At 43.0% G+C, this 18,502-nt stretch overlaps 3 protein-coding genes across 3 annotated transcripts; 2 read left to right on the forward strand and 1 right to left on the reverse strand.

The window, feature by feature from the left end:
- The first annotated feature begins 289 nt into the window (after positions 1–289).
- LOC123988825 lies at positions 290–2,164 on the forward strand. Its single transcript, XM_046289574.1, has one exon. The coding sequence runs from the start codon at positions 290–292 to the stop codon at positions 2,162–2,164; it is 1,875 nt and encodes a 624-aa protein (XP_046145530.1).
- Positions 2,165–11,443: 9,279 nt separating this feature from the next.
- On the reverse strand, positions 11,444–12,124 carry LOC123988826 (secreted RxLR effector protein 161-like). Its single transcript, XM_046289575.1, has one exon. The coding sequence runs from the start codon at positions 12,122–12,124 to the stop codon at positions 11,444–11,446; it is 681 nt and encodes a 226-aa protein (XP_046145531.1).
- A 4,794-nt stretch (positions 12,125–16,918) lies between these two features.
- Positions 16,919–17,706, forward strand: LOC123988827. The gene is made up of 3 exons (XM_046289576.1): positions 16,919–16,929; positions 16,995–17,168; positions 17,283–17,706. The coding sequence occupies exons 1-3, from the start codon at positions 16,919–16,921 to the stop codon at positions 17,704–17,706; spliced, it is 609 nt and encodes a 202-aa protein (XP_046145532.1).
- Positions 17,707–18,502: the final 796 nt, after the last annotated feature.

Below are 18,502 nucleotides of genomic sequence, written 5' to 3' on the forward strand. Positions count from 1 at the left end.
CGGAAAAGGGCCTGTCATCCCTGTGCGCGCTCTTATCTTGAAACGGCTTACTAATTACCGCTCAAATTCGATAGACACCTTGAGTAGGTGGATACACTTACGTGGTCTTGAGTGGGCCGATCCTCTCACTAATAATAATGCGCCTGTGGACCTCATAATCGGCGCGGATAATTATGGCGCGATCTTGCTCGAAGGCCTTCGAAAAGGCCTTCCATCCGAACCCGTCGCGCAGAAAACGATTTTCGGGTGGGTGTTGACTGGTCCCGCTCGGTCCGCTGAGTCTCACGCAATGCAACTCCACGTACATTACGGCGACCTTAACGCTGAAATAAACAATACGTTAAGGAAGTTTTGGGAGGTGGAAGCGCCTCCACCGGTAACGTTCCTCTCCGAAGAGGACAAAAAATGTGAAGAACATTTTCGGCAGACTCATTCGCGTAAACCCGACGGCAAATACGTAGCGCGATTGCCGTTTAAATCAGAGCCTCCCATCGATATCGGGGCTTCGAAAGGAATCGCGGTCGCCTCCTTTTATAGATTGGAGAAACGGCTCGCCAAAGACGCGGAACAAGCTACGGCTTATCACTCCTTTCTGGAGGAATACCTGCAGCTCGGTCATATGCGGGAATTTCTTGAAACAGACCCTCCTTCTGAGCAAAAGGTCTATTTGTCGCATCATCCGGTCATCCGTCAAGACAGCAGTACGACAAAATTGAGAGTGGTTTTTAACGCGTCGATGCCTACGTCAAACGGGTCTACGCTAAACGATCATTTACTAGTTGGTCCGAAATTGCAAGCTGACCTCGCGGTCACGATTTTACGATGGCGCATGTATCAGTTCGTGTTCGCGGCAGATATCGCGAAAATGTTCCGGCAAATCTGGATTGACCGTCGCGACACCGCCTACCAGCTGATAGTTTGGCGCGCTAAACCCGAAGATCAGCTGAAAACATATGAACTGCTTACCGTGACATACGGGACGGCCCCAGCGCCCTTCCTCGCGAATCGGGTCATCAAACAACTCGCGCTGGATGAGGGGACTAATTTCCCTCTCGCGGCTCCTATCCTGAATGAGCACCTCTACGTTGACGACGCGCTTTTCGGGGCCGATGATCGAGTGTTGGCTCGTCAAACACGGCAGCAGGTAACGGATGCCCTCAGACACGGAGGTTTCCACCTAAGAAAGTGGTCAAGCAATTGTCCACTGTTATTAGCGGAGATCTCCCACGTTGATCACGAGCTGGCCTCGAGCCGCTTATTTCAAGATGCCGAAGGGTTAAAAATGTTGGGAATCCGTTGGTTACCGAAATCGGACGAATTTCGATTTCAATTTAAGCTCGACTCCGCTAGTACGGCGAATCCGACTAAGCGCGGGGTTTTGTCGAATATCGCGCGAATCTTTGACCCATTGGGGTGGATTTCTCCCGTCGTTATCGTGGCCAAGATCTTCATGCAAAAATTATGGGTAGCCAAGTTAGATTGGGACGAACCTCTACCTTGCGAACTAACCAACCAATGGCGCGAATATTCCGCGGAGTTCAACGATTTACGAAAGGTAACCCTTCCGCGCTGGATTAGGATGGGGAATGCTACAATCGAGTACGAAATACACGGGTTCGCAGATGCTTCGCAAGACGCCTATGCGGCTGTGATTTATTTACGTACAATCTCCATCGCGGACGAGGTCGCGTTACATTTACTCATGGCAAAAACAAAAGTAGCACCGTTGAAACCACTCACAATTCCGCGGCTAGAATTATGCGCGTGCGTCCTAATGACGCGATTGATCGAGCAGGTTCAGGCTACATTAAAACTCGATAAAGTACCAGTTTACGGTTGGACTGATTCCACCGTTGCATTAGCTTGGATACATAAGCATCCGAGTCAATTAAAAACGTTTACGGCACACCGAGTCGCGGATATACAAAGCCGAGCGCCGAATGCTTCTTGGCGACACGTACCAACCGGTTGTAATCCTGCCGATTGTGCGTCCCGCGGGTTGTCGGTGAAATTGCTGCTTCACCACCGCCTTTGGTGGCACGGTCCTTCCTGGCTGGCGCAAACTCCTAATGAGTGGCCAGAATTTAGGCTTGTCGTCCCAAGGGAAGCTGAAGCAGAAATCAAAAAAACAAATCAATGCATTGCATGTGGAGTCGGAGGCTGAGTGGGATCTGCCAACACACACGTCTTCGTGGCAAAAATTACTCCGAATTACCGCGTACGTCTCGCGTTTCATTTCGCGAGTTAAAACGGGGAAAAACGACTATCAAGATACGGTTGTTACTACCAATGAACTCATCGCGGCGCGGAAATTCTGGGTTCAGCAAGTTCAAACGCATTCATTTCGCAACGAAATAAAGGCTTTGAAAAAGAGCGAGTCTCTTGTTAAATCGAGTCCATTATTTCGACTGAACCCTTTTTTGGACGAAGATGGTACTATTCGTGTTGGCGGGCGGTTGCGCAACTCCGACCTTATGGAACGGTTTCCGATAGTTTTACCGGTACACAGAGTCTCCGAACTCATTATCGCAGATTGCCACGCGAACACGTTACACGGAGGCATTCAACTTACGTTAAGTGTTTTGCGACGAACTTACTGGGTTATTAACGCGCGGCGCCTAGTTAAAAGTCACATATATAAGTGTATTAGATGCGTGCGTTGGCGTGCCGTTACGGTTCGTCAGCAAATGAGTGACTTACCCTCAGCCAGGGTCACTCCAGCTCGCCCGTTCGCTCATTACGGAGTGGATTATGCGGGACCATTCTCCGCCCTCGCGCACCTCGGACGCGGGCAAAAAGCGCACAAGGTGTACATCGCGCTGTTTATTTGTCTATCCACGCGGGCGATTCATCTGGAGCTGGTGCGCGACTACTCCACGGCGGCGTTTTTAGCGGCATTTAACCGGTTCATGGCTCGTCGCGGCTTACCTACAAAGTTATACAGCGATAACGGAACGAATTTCCAAGGCGCAAATAAAGAGTTAAGAGCTGCATTTAAACTAGTTACGGCAGATTCTCACCTTCGCGCGCTGTTCGCTGCAGACCACATCACGTGGCATTTCATTCCTCCCTCCTCGCCTCATTTTGGGGGAATCTGGGAAGCGGGCGTCAAGAGCGTCAAGACGCACTTGCGACGCATGTTGTGCGATCGTACGCCCACATGTGAGGAGTTCAATACACTCCTCTGTAAGATCGAGGCCTGTTTAAATTCTCGTTCTTTAGCTCCACTGAAGGACGACCTCGAGTCTTGCGAGGCCCTCACACCCGGACATTTTCTAGTGGGCGGTGTACTCAAGGTCCCTCCTGCGCCGTCTGCAATAAACATTTCCGCTTATATTTCTCGCTTACGCACTTATATTCGATGTAAAAAATTCGGTTCATCACCTACCTTAGTAACACTACGCAGCATGGCACGGAACGTTAATGAAACGTGCTCGTCACTACGCTTCATTCACGGCGTAGAATCGTGACGTCATTCGTCGCGGTCGCATAGCGCCGCGAGGCGGGCGGTATGTTCCGGATTTAGAGCGCCATAATTTGAAATATAATTTAATTAGTGTTCGACAACACCATCGGCTCGGCGTTGTCGTCGGTCGAGCGGTTTATAAAAACACCGACGCCGCGACAAACGTCCTACTCATTCGGTTGCGCTCTTAAAACAAACAACTGTTACACGCGACTAATTCGCTACGGGCTTCTTTACGAATTAAAGAAGATAATAAAGTGCCAAGTAAACTTGTTTATTACCAAAGTATTGACAGTGTCAAATTCATTTTCCTGCACGCTTTTCCTTTACCAAATTAACCGGCAATTTTGCCTAGAGCAAAATTAATACTCTACGCGCAACAAGTATATTGCAGTAGATCTAATGTAGATATAGTAATAATGATACTGTTATTAAGTGTTTATTACATATCTAATGTAGATATGGTAATGACGATAATGTTACAATCTGTGCATTGATCTGTGGGAAGTGATCAGTATATTACATTATATCTAATGAAGACATAGTAATAATGATATTGTTATTAAATGTACATTGGTCTGTGGGAATAAATCAGTATATTACATTACATCTGATGTAGATATAGTAATAATGGTATTGTTATTAAATGTACATTGGTCTGTGGGATTAAATCGGAATATTACGTTTCATCTGATGTAGATATAGTAATAATGATATTGTTATTAAATGTATGTTTCATATCTAATGTAGATATAGTAATAACGATACTGTTATTATATGTACATTGATCTGTTGGAAGGTATCAGTATATTATATTGTATCTAATGTAGATATAGTAATAACGGTACTGTTATTATATGTACATTGATCTGTGGGAAGGCATCAGTATATTACATTATATCCAATGTAGATATAGTATAAATGATACTGTTATTCAATATATATTACATATCTATTGTAGATATAGTAATAATGATATTGTTATTAAATGTACATTGGTCGGTGGGATTAAATCAGTATATTACATTTCATCTGATGTAGATATAGTAATAATGGTATTGTTATTAAATGTACATTGGTCTGTGGGATTAAATCAGTATATTACGTTTCATCTGGTGTAGATATATTAATAATGATATTGTTATTAAATGCATATTACATATCTAATGCAGATATAGTAATAACGATACTGTTATTATATGTACATTGATCTGTGGGAAGGTATCAGTGTATTAAATTACATCTGATGTAGATATAGTAATAATGGTATTGTTATTAAATGTACACTCAGTCCCATCGAAGCTGTCGCAGTGAAGTTGGCTCGCTAACGCATTCAAGCCGCGGCGGCTTTAGCGCGCCAACTTCACTGCGACAGCTTCGATGGGACAGAGTGTACATTGGTCTGTGGGATTAAATCAGTATATTAAATTTCATCTGATGTAGATATAGTAATAATGATATTGTTATTAAATGTATATTACATATCTAATGTAGATATAGTAATAACGAAACTGCCATTACATGTACATTGATCGGTGGGAAGGGATCAGTATATTACATTACATCTAATGTAGATATAGTATAAATGATACTGGTATTCAATGTACATTGGTCTGTGGGAAGGGATCAGTATATTACAGTAGATCTAATTTAGATATAGTAATAATGATATTGTTATTAAATGTACATTGGTCTGTGGGATTAAATCAGTATATTAAATTACATCTGATGTAGATATAGTGATAATGATATAGTTATTAAATGTACATTGGTCTGCGGGATTAAATCAGTATATTAAATTTCATCTGATGTAGATATAGTAATAGTGATATTGTTATTAAATGTATATTACATATCTAATGTAGATATAGTAATAACGATACTATTATTATATGTACATTGATCTGTGGGAAGGTATCAGTATATTACATTATATCTAATGTAGATATAGTAATAATGATATTGTTACCAAAATTACATTGATCTGTGGGAAGGCATCAGTATATTACATTATATCCAATGTAGATATAGTATAAATGATACTGTTATTCAATATATATTACATACCTATTGTAGATATAGTAATAATGATATTGTTATTAAATGTACATTGGTCTGTGGGAATAAATCAGTATATTACATTACATCTGATGTAGATATAGTAATAATGATATTGTTATTAAATGTATGTTACATATCTAATGTAGATATAGTAATAACGATACTGTTATTATATGTACATTGATCTGTGGGACGGGATCAGTATATTACATTATATCTAATGTGGATATAGTAATAATAATATTGTTATTAAATGAATATTGGTCTGTGGGAACAAATCAGTATATTAAATTACATCTGATGTAGATATAGTAATAACGATACTGTTCTTATATGTACATTGATCTGTGGGGAGGGACTAGTATGTTACTTTATATCCAATGTTGATATAGTATCAACGATGTTGTTATCAAATGTACATTGTTCTGCACGAAGGAATCAGTATGTTACATTATATCTAATAGAGATATAGTAATAATGATACGGTTATTAAATGTATATTACATTGTATCTAGTGCAGACATAGTAATAATGATATTGTTATTAAATGTACACTGTTCTGGCGGAGTGGATCAGTATATTACATTACATCCAGTGCTGATATAGTAATAGTGGTATTGATGTTAAGTGTATATTAAGTGCACATTAGATATAATGTAATATACTGATTCCTTCCTATAGATCAGTGTACATTTAATAACAATATCAGTGTTACTATTTCTGCATTAGATATGCAATATACATTAAAAATAATACCATTGCTACTATATCTACACCGGATATAATGTAATATACTGATCCATTCTCGCAGATCAGTGTACATTTGATAACAATATCATTGCTGCTACATCTACATTAGAAATAATGCAATATACTCTTTCCTTCGTACCGTTCAATGTACATTTAATAACAATATCTTTATTGCTTTATCTGCATTAGATGTGTAATATCCACTTAATAACAATATCATTATTACTATATCTACATTAGATATAATGTAATATACTGGCTATTTCCTACAGAACAATGTACGTTTAATAACAACATCATTGTTACTATATCTACATTATATATAATGCAATATACTCTTTCCTTCCTACAGTTCAATGTACGCTTAATAACAATAGCCTTATTACTTTATCGGCATTAGATGTGTAATATACATGTAGGATGTGGTTACAAGAAGGTCAAACACGACACTTATTATTGAAAAAAGGATATTTAATATTAATGAAGAATGGAAAAAGAAATCATACATGGACTGCGTCGCGTTCTCTTCGCGACCTTTCGTAAACCTGCCTCTCTCTTGTTTCCCCTTCTGCACGCACACACGCATCCTCCTCTGCCTCATTCACACTGCCCTTAAGTCACATTCACACATCATGCATCCATTCCCTCACTCGGCCTTTCCTGCACTATCTTCGGTCTCCGAAGATACGTCAATAATTTCCTCGTTACAATTAAACGGTTTCATATAATCTACGGCGGTACTAGTCACCATAGGTCCTTCACCATCATTCACTCGCGCAACTTCATGCCGATCATTTCGCTTAACTTTTGTCACCTTGTATGGTCCCAAGTATTTTTGTTTAATCTTAAGCTTAGGTCCGAATTTCGTTCTTTTAATAAACACTAAATCGCCTTCTTTATATTGTTTCGTCGCTTTACAATTCTTATTATATTGTCGCTTATTTTCTTCCTGTACTTTCAATAAATTTTCTGTCGCCAAGATTCTTAAATCATCGCGGTTTTCATTATACATTTGTATCGCTTCCTGCTCGATAATGGTGATAATTTCATTGTCTTCTTTGGTTTTCATTTTTCTTCCAAAAAGAACTTCAAACGGTGTTATGCCTACTGTTCTCTGATATGTGCTATTAATACATTTCTGAATTCTATTTACATTGGTCTGGATTATTTAATGATAACTTGGTTAAAGCCGGTATTATCGTGCGTATCGTGCGCTCTGCTTGTCCGTTTCCGCGAGGGACTCCCGTCGTAATTTCTATTTTTTCTACACCTTCCTCTTCGCAATACTTTTGAAACTCTAGTGATATTGTAACGGGGTCGGTCGGTTCGGTGCGCACGGCGTTGCGCACCGCGGTCGGTTTCCCCGTGCCAGGGTTCGCAAGGGAACAGGTCGGTAAATAACGAAACAGGTTTAAGTAGAAAAATATATGTGTTTATTCAAAAGAAGGTACTGCTAGTGATGACTACGGTGTTACAGTGCGGCGGTTACCCTCGCCGCGCTGGAGGTCGGGCGGTGTTCTCGGGCCTCGGATACTACAATCATAAGATAGGCTGGTGGTTAGACAAGTGGAGCCGCTTTCCTTAAGACTAGTGTACAGATCTTACATACTACGGTCGGAACCCGGTCCGTCACAGAAGTTACGCGGATCTTAAACCTACCGCTCTTAATGCTACTGCGGTCGCTACCGCCTTACAGCTAACGAATACGCACGCTGGTGTACGCGGAGCGCGAACGCGAACAAATCTAGCGAAAGCGCCGAGGCACTATCGAGTGCCGAGAAAGTCGGGAAAAGGAAAGACCCGATTGGGCCGACGGTGTTTTATTGAATCGCGCTGCGATGTTTCGCGCTGCGGTGGAGTTGTTGCCCGTTTGCCTCACGCGGCTCGTCTTCTCGTACGCCGAGGTAGAACCGAGCAGCGAACGAGACGACGACCAATCCTGGCCAGCCTGGGAAACGCCACGAAGCTGGACGGAATCGGCTGCCAAAGGCAGAGTACGGTGCCGTGTAAGCTAGCGTTCGGAATCCCCGCGGAAGCACCAGCAGAGATTATGAACGCGCACTAGCTTGGTCACCCCGGGTCAACCATGGGACTGACGAGGCTAGGCGCCTACGGCCGCTGGACCTATAGGAGCTGCCAGGTCGTAGCGTAGTGCAATGCTACGGCCCGTTGGCCAGAGATCTCTTCGCCAGGAAACCCATGGCGTCGAGAGCTCTGGTGCTCCGGTCCGGACCTCCTAGGAGGTCCCCTCGGGGCCGAAGCCCCGAGGCAACTCATCGATCAACGCATCGATCGGTCCTACTTATAGTCTAATCGCACGGGAGTGGGGATGCCGCCGCGGTGGGGGCCCGCGATGCGCGACGCCGATCCGCGGCTGTCGTCGCACCCCCCTCCTCCTCCGGGGAGACCAGGCGTACTCGGCTGGTCGCGCAAAGCACGTAAATGCGAATAGCCATGATAATTACCTCTGTATAAACGCACCGGATTACATTTCCCCGGTGGTCCGTATTTATAGTCCATCGGCGCCCATTCTTGGTAAACCGGTGGCGTCGTACTCCGGTGTACAGCTGGACGGTGGTTCCGTCCGCCAGCGTGTAGGGGATGGTGTTCCCCCGCTTTGTATGGTCCACGGTGCAGGCCGTGACCAGCGTCCGTTGCTGTGCTGGTGATGGTGGCCGGCAATGGCTGGCCCAGGCGGCCTCAGCTACGGCTTCTGCTGATATCGGGGCCGGCTTCCTGTTTGCGGGGGCTGGATTGCCCAGGTCCGCCGCGGCGGCCAGGGCCGCTGCTTCTGCGATCCTTTTCGCCGGTGATTTTGGCGGACGGTCGCCGGGTGCCAGCAGCAACGGAATCCGTTTGGCCGGCGTCAGCTCGGCGCTGGGTGGTCGCCTGCTTGGCGTCTGCACGCGGCTCGGTCGCGTCGCCTTGCGGGTTGGCGCCTCGCTGGTCCTGTTCCTGGGCCGCGTGAGTCCGTAACCCCTGTTTCCTGGGGGCACCGTCATCCTGACGAATTTCCTCCACTCTTGTGGCGTCAGTGTCATCGGGTCGTCCCTTGCGCGTTCTCGGATTTCGAGGCGGCGTATTGCCGCGGCTACTTCTTCTGCCCGCTGATCGGTGGCCATCGCAAGTATGAGCCGGCCGCTGCGGCTGCTGGCCTTTTATAGCCGCTGGGCCGTGTCTGGCGGAGAGGGGGCTGGTGACGTCGCGCCTCTGCGTGCTAGCGTTGCGCGGTGGCGTACGGCTGCCGCTTGGCTGCGCCTTGATTCTGCGCATCTCCGTGTCCCTTGTACCGGTCATCGGTTTGAGATCCCTCACGTGGACGTGGTCCACGCGTTTTCCCTGGCGATCTCTTAGGTCGAAGATCACCGGTGAGACTCTTTTATGGACCTCGCAGGATATATCAGGAAATATGTTTGAGGTAAAAGAAATATTAAATCTTATTTTCTTTAATACATTCTTTATTCCAAATTAATGTTTTTGTGGACAATGTATCAATATATAATAATATGATTTCTTTTTCTTTATTTTCAGCATTTGTTCAGACATTGATGAGCATTCTCGCAGGATATATCAGGAAATATGTTTGAGGTTAAAGAAATATTAAATCTTATTTTCTTTAATACATTCTTTATTCCAAGTTAATGTTGTTGTGGACAATGTATCAATATATAATAATATGATTTCTTTTTCTTTATTTTCAGCATTTGTTCAGACATTAATGAGCATTCTCGCAGGATATATCAGGAAATATGTTTGAGGTAAAAGAAATATTAAATCTTATTTTCTTTAATACAATCTTTATTCCAAATTAATGTTGTTGTGGACAATGTATCAATATATAATAATATGATTTCTTTTTCTTTATTTTCAGCATTTATGCAGACATTGATGAGGAAATTACCACCAAAATTATGGAGTAGAGAATTTGAATAGATCCATTAAACAAATTAAACATTGTGGAATGAAATACTAGGATTAATAACAGAAACGTACTCCGAAAACAGATGCAATTACATTCTCGCAGGATATATCAGGAATTATGTTTGAGGTAAAAGAAATATTAAATCTTATTTTCTTTAATACATTCTTTATTCCAAATTAATGTTGTTGTGGACAATGTATCAATACATAATAATATGATTTCTTTTTCTTTATTTTCAGCATTTGTTCAGACATTGATGAGCATTCTCGCAGGATATATCAGGAAATATGTTTGAGGTGAAAGAAATATTAAATGTTATTTTCTTTAATACATTCTTTATTCCAAATTAATGTTGTTGTGGACAATGTATCAATATATAATAATATGATTTCTTTTTCTTTATTTTCAGCATTTGTTCAGACATTGATGAGCATTCTCGCAGGATATATCAGGAAATATGGTTGAGGTAAAAGAAATATTAAATCTTATTTTTTTCAATACATTCTTTATACCAAATTAATGATTTTGCGTACAATGTATCAATATATTGTAATATGATTTGTTTTTCTTTATTTTCAGCATTTATTCAGAATGGAAGATTTCAATACAACTGTTCAACTCGTTTGAGACAAATTCGTGACTTCTAAACACAATACAAGCGCTATAAAAAAGATACAAGTGAATGGTGAAATAGAAACTCTGTTTCAAATTATTTTTTTAATAAATTATTACTTGGTAAAACTATTTATTCGAAAGTAGAAGAAAACACTGTGAATTGTAACTTAAATTCTATATTAAGGAAATTAGAATAGGAAGTTAAATTTTAAGGGTTTCACCTACTTTTATTAAACTATTTATTTGAAATATGCTGGTATTACATTGTTTTTAAAGTCTATAACGTGCAAGACAAACTTATCTAATTTAATACTGCTCTTGCTCGAATAATTTCTGCACTGTATCTATTTGTTGTAAATTTAATTGATAACAGTTTATTTTGATAATACTTTATGAGAATGATACAATAAAAAAGAACTTTATGAAAGAAAGAAAAGATACACGTGTTTTTGAGGTCAATTAATACTAGATAGATAGCAGAGAGTATATACAGTCAAGACGCATGGTGTTGCCACCTTTACATATTGCCTGCGAACTAATTAATACTTTCAGCCCTGTTCTCAGGGCGTCGTTATCATCGTTGAACTCCAACACCCTCCCTCAACGATGATGATGCCGGTGTTAGTCTGCTAACCCGTTAATCCGCATTTTTCAGACATATATTTTAACTTTACTCTTCCCAGTGGCTTTGTTAGCATGTCGGCAGGCATTTGGTCCGTAGGGCAATATCTATAGTCTACGATTCCTTGTTCCTTTAAATCCTTCATAAAATGAAACTTGGTATCAATATGTTTTGTCCTGTTGCTGAATTTATTGTTGTACACGAGGTTGAGACAGCTCTGATTGTCTTCATAGATGATTATCTTTTCTTGAGTTTCCTCTGCAAAATCTTTCAGTAGACGATGTATCCATAGTCCTTCCTGCGTTGCTTCGGCGAGAGCTACATACTCTGCCTCGGTTGAAGACAGTGTGACATTCGTCTGTTTCCTACAACCCCAGCTCAACGATGCTCCGCAAAATTGGAATAAGTATCCGCTGTGTGACTTCCTGTCAATTGTATCTTGAGCCCAATCAGCATCCGCGAAGCCAATTAACTCTTTCTTTGCATTTCGTTGGCCAAGTTTTAATTCGTGGCTCATTGTTCCCTTTAAGTAGCGTGCTACTCTTTTTGCCTCTGTCCAATCAGCTGTTGTAGGTTGTTTGTTGTGTTGACTTAAAATTCCAACACTTTCTGCTATATCCGGCCTTGTATTTACTGTTAGGTATAATAGCGCTCCAATTAGTTGCTGATATTTTGTGTTTTCCGGCATTAATGATCCATCATTTCTATATTTTTCGTAACCTTGATTCAGTGGTACGCTGGAGGCTTTGGCGTCTTGCAGACCAAATCTGCATAGAATTTTTTTGATATATTTTTCTTGCTTTATACAATAATATCCGTCTTCATTTTTCCTGATTTCTATGCCTAGGTACTGCTTTAGTGCTCCAAGATCACTGAGATGAAAATGTTTTTTCAAAAAATTTGCCACTTCGTCGATTCTATTTATCTTTTTCGAAGCAATCAAGATATCATCCACGTAGACGACAAGATAAATTCGTTGCTCTTGATTTCCTTCATCACTTATATACAAACATGGATCTGCTTGGCTCTGTCTGAAACCAAATTTCTTTAACAACTCGTTTAACTGGTCGTTCCAAACTTTCGCAGCCTGCTTTAAACCATAAATACCTCTTTTCAATTTACAAACGTAATCTTCCTTACCTGGCACGATATATTCTTCAGGCTGTTTCATATAAATGGTTTCACTCAACTTTCCGTTAAGGAATGCTGTCTTTGCATCAAAATGTTTAATGTACATACCTTTGTATCCCGCCAGTGTTAGAAACGTTCTAAAGGTAGTTTGGCGTACTACAGGTGCGAAAACCTCATCATAGTCTGTACCGTACTTCTGTGAAAAACCTCGAGCGACAAGCCTAGCCCTATACCTGTCTATGTTTCCATCAGAATTACGCTTCGTCTTAAAGACCCATTTACAAGTGACGATGTCCTTGTCCTTTGGTTTTGGTACAATATCCCATGTGTCGTTATCTTTTAAAGAGTTTATTTCTTCGGTCATGGCCCTCTTCCAGTTATCCTTATTGGGTCCTGATAGTGCTTCCTTTACGTTTCTAGGTTCAACTTCTGCATCCATTACTATATGCGAAGATGCAACATATCTGTCCGGCGGTACACCTCTGTTTGATCTTTCAGATCGTCTGTGTTGTTCAGCCCCTGTTTCCTCATTATTTAAATGTCCTGTATAGTTGCTGTCTGTTCGATTGGTAGAGTCTCCTTCAGTCGTACTCGATCCTTCGCTTGATGATTCTTCTTCAGATCCTTCATCCTTCACCCGTTCTTGATTTTCTTCATCGTGGTTCCTTGTGACCGGAAGTGTGATTTCATGAATTAATTTGTCCTCATTTATTCTTTCAAGGAAAATTACGTCGCGGCTGACTTTTATTCGATTCGTTTCCAAATCCAATAACCGAAATGCTTTTGATTCCTCCGAGTATCCAACGAATCTGAACTTTTGGGCTTTATCGTCCAATTTCCTTCTTTGTTCCTTATGAACGTGGACGTACGCATTACAACCGAAAGTGCGCAAATTTTTAACATCCGGCTTTCTACCGAACCATAATTCATATGGGGTTTTTTCACTTGCTTTTGTAGGCAGTCTGTTTTGCAAGTAGTTGGCAGTATTTACTGCCTCTCCCCAATACCTTTTTTCCATATTTGCATCAAGCAGCATGCACCTTGCCATTTCGAGTAACGACCTATTTTTTCGTTCTGCAACGCCGTTCTGTTGCGGAGAGTAAGGGGCTGTATACTGCATTTGTATTCCTTGTGTTCTTAGATAACCCTGCAAGTCTTCATTTACATATTCCCTCCCTCGATCGGACCTTATTATCTTTGGCTTCTTCTGATGTTGCGTTTTCATCATTTCCACAAATTCTTTAATGTATGAAACAACTTCATTTTTGTGACTCATGAGGTAAACCCTTGAATACCGCGAAAAATCATCGATTATTGTCAAAATATATCTTTTGTTACCTGGTGTCACCGTTTGCATTGGGCCGCAAACGTCCGTATGTATGAGATCGAGGATTGACCTACTTTTGTTTGTGGATTCCTTTGGAAAAGGCGTTCGTGCCATTTTACCCTTTACGCAGCATTCACAGATCATTCGCTGTCCACAATCCTTTATCTTGATACCTGTTGCTAGGCCTTTTTCGACCAATTCCTTAATTGCAGTCGGATCTCGATGTCCAAAACGTCGGTGCCATACGTGTTGACAACCCTCTGCATGTCCTTTATTTAGAATGCCGCTTGCTGCACAAGCCTTTTCGACCGTCTTTATTACAAACAACTCCGGTGATAATTTTGCTATTGCCTTTAATTCGGCATTCTTCATAATCATGCAATTATCGTTTTCGAAGGTTAGTTTGTAACCGTCTTTAACCAACCTTTTTATCGACAGTAAGTTTGATCCGAAGGTTGGAACATATAGTACGTCGCTCATTTTTATTTCGGCGATTTTATTCAAACCTAACGCACACTTTATGACTCCTGAACCAATTCCTTGTATTTCAGCTGTTCTTCCTTCATCTGCAAGACACACATAACCTCTCTTTTCCTGATTGAAATCGACAAAAAATTCTCTCGACGTTACCATATGACTTGTTGCCCCGAAATCGACGACCCATAAGTTACCTTTTTCTTTTATTTTTGCGCCAAGACACGTTTCCTCTGAACTTTCCTTGGTAACTATTGCACAGAAGCAATAATCGTCAGAAAATGAGGGTTTGCCCTCTGAAACCGCGTTAGCTTTTTCCTTTTTACTCTTCCACAGCTTATACTTTATGCAATCACCTTTAAAATGTCCGGACTTTTTACAAAAGTAACACATTTTTTTGTTTTGTGCGTCACTCTTGTTCCTGAATTCCATTTTCATTGCTGTTTCGCCGGTTTTACAATTCTCTCTCGTATCTTTAGCTCCTTTACGCCTTTTATATTCGTCTATTAATTTACCTTTTACGAGATTCAATGTAAAATCACCTTCGGGTCTGCTTTCCAAAGCTGTCACAAGATTTTCATACGATTCTGGAAGGCTTCCGAGCAACATCGCAGCCATGAGGTTATCCGGTAGTTCCTGTCCGAGAGCCATCAACTCTTCGAAATAATGTGTCATTGTGGTTAAGTGCTCCTCCATATCACCGTTTTCTTTCAGCGCTGTTCTACACAAACGTTTTAATAAAAGAACTTTACTTGTTAGTGTAGCCTTTTGGTGATAACCTTTCAGAGAATCCCACGCCTCCCGTGCCGTTTTTGCATTCCTTATGTGCTGTAGTTGATTGTCTTCCACTAACAAGTAATGGTAGCACGTGCTTCATTGTCCTTTTGCGACCACACGGGAGTCACTGGATCGATCTTTTCGTCCTTTATCACATCCCACAATTTTTCTTTAATCAGTAAGAGTTCTACCTTGTAAGACCATACTGAATAATTGTCACTATTTAGTTTCTGGATTGTAAAATGTGCATTTCCACCGCTTGCCATTTTGATTTCCTAGTTCCCTCTCTATTTTCTAACCTCACAATAGAGAATTTCTTTCGCATTCACTCTATCAATTCTCGCAGTCTTTAGTCGCTACGCACTGTGACTGGGCCCATAACCTGTTGTAAATTTAATTGATAACAGTTTATTTTGATAATACTTTATGAGAATGATACAGTAAAAAAAAACTTTATGAAAGAAAGAAAAGATACACGTGTTTTTGAGATCAATTAATACTAGATAGATAGCAGAGAGTATATACAGTCAAGACGCATGGTGTTGCCACCTTTACATATTGCCTGCGAACTAATTAATACTTTCAGCCCTGTTCTCAGGGCGTCGTTATCATCGTTGAACTCCAACACTATTTAATACATCTACTACTGTTGGCGAAATTCCCCAAGTCTACGCCGAACGGCGAAGTTGGCAACGAAAATACTTCGTTGGTGCGTCGTTACCGAGAGCGGCAGCACCTCTCGGGCCCACTTTGTCCACGCGGTCCCCTCTCCACGCGGATCCGGCTCGAAGGACCAAAATGTTGCATGTTTAGCGTGGTCAGCGCGGTCAGAAAACACAAACACCTGAGTAACGGTAACAATAAATATATTTAACAAAAAAGAAAAGTATATACAAGACATCAGACTGCTCGACGCGGACACGCGCGAGCATTGGGAGTCCTCGCTGGCCACGACGAAGGACTACCCTACACTCGAACAGCTGACCACGTTTCTGCTTGCGCGCGCACGCACCCTAGAACAGCTGGAGCAGCTGAGTACTGCTCGTGTCGTACAGCCCACGCGGACCACGACAGCCAGGACCACGCAGCCTTCGCAACAACGTTCCGCTCCAGCACGAGTCGCAGCCCACGCAGGAACTACACGAACAGTTGCTCCCGCCCACGCAGCACCCGCAGCCAACGCCAGGTCCACGCAGTCCGCACTCTACCCGTGCGCTTTCTGCCAGAAGGATCACTTTCTGTCAGCATGCCCACCATTCAGAGCACTGACCCCGCACGACCGCGCCAACGTGGTCAAGGCACACGCGCTTTGCGTGAACTGTCTTGGCCACCACAACCTGCGCAGCTGCCGAACACGACAACGGTGCAAGATCTGCGAGGAGATACACCACACTATGCTCCACGGTGCGGATATTAGCAAGGTGCTAGTGCCTGGTCTCCCACCAACGGCACCATCGCAGACCACGTCCACGCCGGCTCCAGCAGCCACCACGCAGACGACGCCAACCAAGTCAACTACCACACATTGAAGTGACGGTGCAGTCGTCAACGCACCCGCAGCCATCGCAGCCCACGCACACAGAAATCGTTCAGCCCACGCAACCAGTACACGCAGACCACGGACCACGCTTTTAGCAACGGCACTCGCAAGAGTGCACACTGACCTCGCAGTGCAGCAAGTAAGAATACTCATTGACTCAGGCTCTGAAGTCTCGTTGATTTCAGAGTCATTAGTAACGCAGCTCAGACTCAGAAGACAACGCTCCTCATTGGATGTCCACGGAGTTGGTGGAGCAAGGACCTCGCAGACGAATGGAGTGGTCAATATTACCCTCCATTCAAATTACAGACCACTCTCAGTCACCATTCAAGCACATGTGCTGACGAAGGTGACCACTTGCTTACCATCCGAACCACCAGCTCGTCCAACGCTGCCATCGCATCTGGAGAAATTGAATCTAGCAGATCCGCAATTTCTCGTCTCCAGACCGGTGGACATTATTCTCGGAGCCGACGCATACGGGCAAGTCATCAAGCCAAACATCATCCGGAACGCTTCAACACCGTTGATCGCTCAACTTTCGATCTTCGGTTGGCTCGTAATCGGGCCCCTCGAGGGCATTCAGACCATTCGCAGGACCTCTCATCAGGTGACGGTCAGTAACACCGATTGCCAGTTGGGTGAGTTACTCAGCCGCTTCTGGACGCAAGAAGAGCCACCGCAGGACACGGCACCCTTGCTCACACCAGAAGAGCAAGAGTGCGAAGATCACTTCCAGACCACGCATTCGCGAGACTCCTCAGGAAGGTACATCGTGCGATTGCCGCTCAAACTCCATCCACGAGCACTTGGCAATTCATACCAGATGGCGCACCATTGTCTTCAGAGGACACTCCGACGATTCAGCAAGGACGCTCAGTACAAACAGCTGTACACCAAGTTCATGCTCGAATATGAGCAGCTTGGCCACGTGGTAAGACTGAACAATGACTCAATAATCAGTCCGTTTCAGTACTTTCTTCCGCACCATGGCGTTCTCAAGTTGGGCAGCACTAAATGAGCGCATTAAATGATCTTCTCCACACCGGTCCGAACCTTATGCTGAACATCGCAGATCTGCTCATCTGGATACGCAGATTCAAACATCTGTTTGCAACCGACATCACGAAGATGTATCGCCAAATCAAGGTGCATCCGGAGGACTGGAGCTTGCAGCAGATACTCTGGCTGGATGAAACTCAACAGGAAACGCAGTACCAGCTGACCACGGTCACATACGGAACGAAAGCTGCACCGTACCTAGCCGTGAGAACGCTCTTGCAACTCGCTGACGACGAAGGGTGGAAATTCCCCCTTGCCGTCGAACCCATCAAAAATGGCAGGTACGTTGACGACATTTTTGGTGGCGCAGATACCGCAGACCATCTACAGGATGTTGCAAGTCAGCTGACGCAACTTTGCCAAGCGGGTGGATTTCCGTTGGCAAAATGGCACTCTACCAGCAAGTCGTTGCTTGAAGCCCTCGCAGATAATCATAACAACGCATCAATTTCGTTTGACGACTGCGAAACCAAGATTCTCGGAATCAAATGGACACCGCATGAAGACGCATTCAATTTCGCAACCATATCAGCTACTCAACGCACGCAGTTCACGAAACGCCTCGTCCTCTCAGAAGTAGCACAACTATTTGATCCTCTCGGTTTTGTTGCACCTGTAGTTATTAGAGCCAAAATTCTCATTCAAGAGCTCTGGTTACAGGAACTCGGCTGGGACGACCTGCTGCCTCTTTCAATTACAAATCGCTGGCTCAGCATCAGAGAAGATTTAACGCGCCTGGCCAGGCTATCCATTCC

Source organism: Osmia bicornis, unplaced genomic scaffold, assembly GCF_907164935.1.
Source record: "Osmia bicornis bicornis unplaced genomic scaffold, iOsmBic2.1, whole genome shotgun sequence".
In the NCBI taxonomy this organism is placed as follows: Eukaryota; Metazoa; Arthropoda; class Insecta; order Hymenoptera; family Megachilidae; genus Osmia; species Osmia bicornis.

What these genes read in the sequence shown, in the direction of transcription:
- LOC123988825 (XM_046289574.1), top strand. Translation starts at nt 290, where the DNA reads ATGCAACTCCACGTACATTACGGCGACCTTAACGCTGAAATAAACAAT.
- LOC123988826 (XM_046289575.1), bottom strand. Translation starts at nt 12,124, where the DNA reads ATGCCGGAAAACACAAAATATCAGCAACTAATTGGAGCGCTATTATAC.
- LOC123988827 (XM_046289576.1), top strand. An exon ending in CTCGGAGCCGACGCATACGG is followed by an intron (nt 17,169 to 17,282) that starts GCAAGTCATCAA and finishes GACCATTCGCAG; the next exon opens with GACCTCTCATCAGGTGACGG.